We start from the raw sequence: 3316 nt of genomic DNA on the forward strand, positions 1-3316 counted from the left end.
AAAATATGGACATCATGCATCTTTGGAAGGTTGCAGGAGCATTGCATATTCCAAAAGGCATTCTCCTATAGGCAAAAGTGCCATAAGGGCAAGTGAAGGTGGTCTTCCTTGATCTTCAGGAGCAATAGGTATTTGAAAATCCTGAATAGCCATCCAAGAAACAATAGAAGGGATAACCTGCAAGTCTTTCAGCATTTGATCAATGAAAGGCAGAGGGAAGTGGTCCTTACGTGTTGCTTTGTTCAATTTTCTGTAATCAATGCACACCGCCAACCTGTGACTGTTCTAGTAGGAATTAATTCATTGTTTTCATTAAAGATAGCAGTCATACCTCCTTTCTTTGGCACAACTTGAACAGGACTTACCCAACTACTATCAGAGATTGGATAGATATACCGGCATCCAGAAGTTTTATGATTTCAGCTTTCACTACTTCCTTCATGTTTGGATTTAATCGTCTTTGGTGTTCGATTGAAGGCTTATAGTTGTCCTCCATTAGGATCTTATGCATACATACACTTGGGCTTATTCCTTGTAGATCAGAAATTGACCACCCTATTGCTTTCTTATGCTTTCGAAGAACCTGCAACAACCCTTCCTCTTGATGAAGCGTTAAGTGAGAGGAAATAATAACAGGAAAGAGTTATTCTACCTAGAAATGCATGCTTCAAATGAGGAGGAAGCTGCTTCAGTTCTGGTTTGGGTGGTGTATCCTCTTTTTCTTTCTCTTTTTCTTCTGTAGTATTGTTATTATCTATGCTATATAAGTTTTATTTACACATGTATCTACTACATCTATTCTAAAACAATCATCAATGTCCATGGGAAATTTACAAGATTTTAACACATCAAAAACAACTTCTTCTTGTCCTACCCTCAACGTCAGTTTCCCATCATGTACATTAATTAAAGCTCTTGCAGTTGCAAGAAAAGGTCTTCCAAGGATCAATGATCCTTCTCTTCCTTCATCAATATTGAGAATGACAAAATCAACTGAAAAAATGAATTTTCGACCTTGACTAAAACGTCCTCTACAATCCCTTTGGGGTATTTGATCGATCGATCGGCTAATTGTAGAGACATCCTTGTTGGCTTAAGCTCCCCCTTCCTAGCATTTTAAAAACTTCATAAGACATCAAATTTATGTTGGCTCCTAAGTCAGCTAAAGCCTTTTCAAAATTTAAATTGCCAATATTACAAGGGATAGAAAAACTCCCTGGATCTTTGAGCTTTGGTGACAATTTGTTTTGAATGATTGCACTGCATTCCTCAGTCAGTTTTACCATTCCTTAGTCATCAATCTTTCTTTTCTTGCTCAAGATTTCTTTTAAGAATCTTGCATAACTGGGCATTTGAGCAAGAGCTTCAGCAAAAGGAATGTTTATTTGAAGCTTTTGAAAGACGTCAAGGAATTTCATGAAGCTTTGGTCATCTTGTGTCTTTTTCAACCTCTGTGGAAATGGAATGGGTGGAACATAGGGTTTTACCTCTTCCTTCTCTACTAGATCGATGATAGGTGCCCTTTTCTCTTCTTCCTTTTCCTTTTCTTTCCTGGGTTTGTCCTCCAACTCTCTACCACTCCTCAAGGTGATGGCTTGTACCTGCTCTTTAGGATTTTTTCCGTGTTGCTAGGTAACGTACCTTGGGGTCTAGCTGCCATTATGTTTGCAAATTGTCCCATTTGGATCTCTAGATTTCTTATCACAGCTTGTTGGATTTTATGTGTTCTCTTGTTTCGTTCATGAAATCCATGTGCGATTTTGAAGGGCAGTAAGGAGATCATCATGAGACTTCTTCTCAGGGGGCAAGAAACCTGGTGGTGCATTTAAAGTATTGTTAGAATTACCATATGAGAGATTCAGATGATTTCTCAACCTGTTATCGTAAGGACTCGAATATGGATAACTCCTCCTCTGTTGGTTCATCACATAGTTCACTTGCTCCAAAGTTTGTGGATTTGCCGAATCTAACATACATTCTCCAACGCGGTGTGGTTCACTGCATCTGTCACAAGTTTGCATGATGGAGTTCACAGATTTAGTAGTTAGCAAATCTAACTTTCTTACCATGTTGTCAACCTTTGCATTTAATGCTGTGATGGCATCAATCTCATAGATCCCAGCTGTTTTTCTTCTTTCAGAACTGCTTTGATAATGGCTATTGCTTGCCATTTCTTCTATCAGATCATAAGCCTCATCGATCTCTTTTCTTTCAAAAGATCCTCCTGCAGCTGCATCCAAAGTTATTTTAATGTTAGGTGACAATGAATTATAGAAAGTTTGGACTTGTAACCATTTGGGCAGACTATGGTGAGGGCATTTTCTCAACAAATCTTTAAATCTTTCCCAAGCCTCATACAAGCTTTCTTCATCATGATGGGCAAAAGTCATAATCTCATTTCTTAGTTTAGTTGTTTTAGAAGATGGAAAGAATTTAGCCAAAAATTTCTGGGCTAATTCTTCCCAAGTTGTAAAACTTCCAGCAGGACAAGATTGCAACCATGATCGTGCTTTGTCCCTTAGAGTAAAAGGAAAGAGCCTTAATTTAATGGCATCTTCAGAAACACCATTTTGTTTGAATGTGTCACAAATTTCCAGGAAATTAGTGATATGAGCATTAGGGTCTTCACTAGGAAGTCCTCCATATTGAATAGAAGTGAAAAGCATTTGGATTATTGCTGGTTTGATTTCAAAATTATTTGCTTCCACTCTTGGTCTAGTGATGCTGGAGGTAGCACCATTGAGAGAGGGGGTGGTGTAGTCTCGCAAGGTGCGGATATTTTGTTGTTGTCCGACCTGAGGATTCGTAGCAAGAGGTATGTTTGGGAGTTGAGGATTAAGTCCGTCCATGTTTGTCTGTTGTTCGGATCTGTTTTCTCGTGCTCTTCTTACTGCGTTGTTTCTTCTGCAGGTTTTCTCAATTTCTGGATCAAAGATCAGAGGTTCTGTTCTTCCGGATCTTCTTTGCATAAAACCTGAGATAGTCTTTAGAAAAATTTAATGAATAAAACAAATAAGTAAATGTCTAAATTAATAACAAGATAATTCGTATTGATATTGGTATTGTCAATCCCCGGCAACGGCGCCAAAAACTTGACAGCTTATTTCGCAAGTGTACGAATCGCTACAAGTAATATATGATGAGTAAGATATCGTTCCCACGATTATAATCTAATTACCAAAATTATGTTATCTCGTTATTATTTAAACGATAAATGAGAAAATTGTTTATAGAAATTAAATTCAACAAGTAAAAATAAGAAGTTAAGCAAGAAATTATTGATTAAAGAAATCAAGGAAGTAAACTACTAGGGGTT

The 3316-nt window shown here is 37.5% G+C and overlaps 1 protein-coding gene and 1 non-coding gene across 2 annotated transcripts; one reads left to right on the forward strand and one right to left on the reverse strand.

Moving 5' to 3' along the window:
- Positions 1-1289: 1289 nt before the first annotated feature.
- Positions 1290-2849, reverse strand: LOC149492108 (uncharacterized). Its single transcript, XM_089716879.1, has 2 exons — positions 2067-2849; positions 1290-1601 (listed from the first exon to the last, which is right to left on the reverse strand). Exons 1-2 carry the CDS (start codon positions 2847-2849, stop codon positions 1290-1292), a joined length of 1095 nt encoding a protein of 364 aa, XP_089573005.1.
- LOC119370452 (small nucleolar RNA R71) lies at positions 2302-2408 on the forward strand. The gene has a single exon (XR_005177979.2). It is a non-coding gene; the product is annotated as a small nucleolar RNA R71 (small nucleolar RNA).
- Positions 2850-3316: the final 467 nt, after the last annotated feature.

Source organism: Jatropha curcas, unplaced genomic scaffold (assembly GCF_041381405.1).
Source record: "Jatropha curcas cultivar XTBG-Jc1 unplaced genomic scaffold, XTBG_Jcur_1.0 HiC_scaffold_118_pilon, whole genome shotgun sequence".
Lineage (NCBI taxonomy): Eukaryota > Viridiplantae > Streptophyta > Magnoliopsida > Malpighiales > Euphorbiaceae > Jatropha > Jatropha curcas.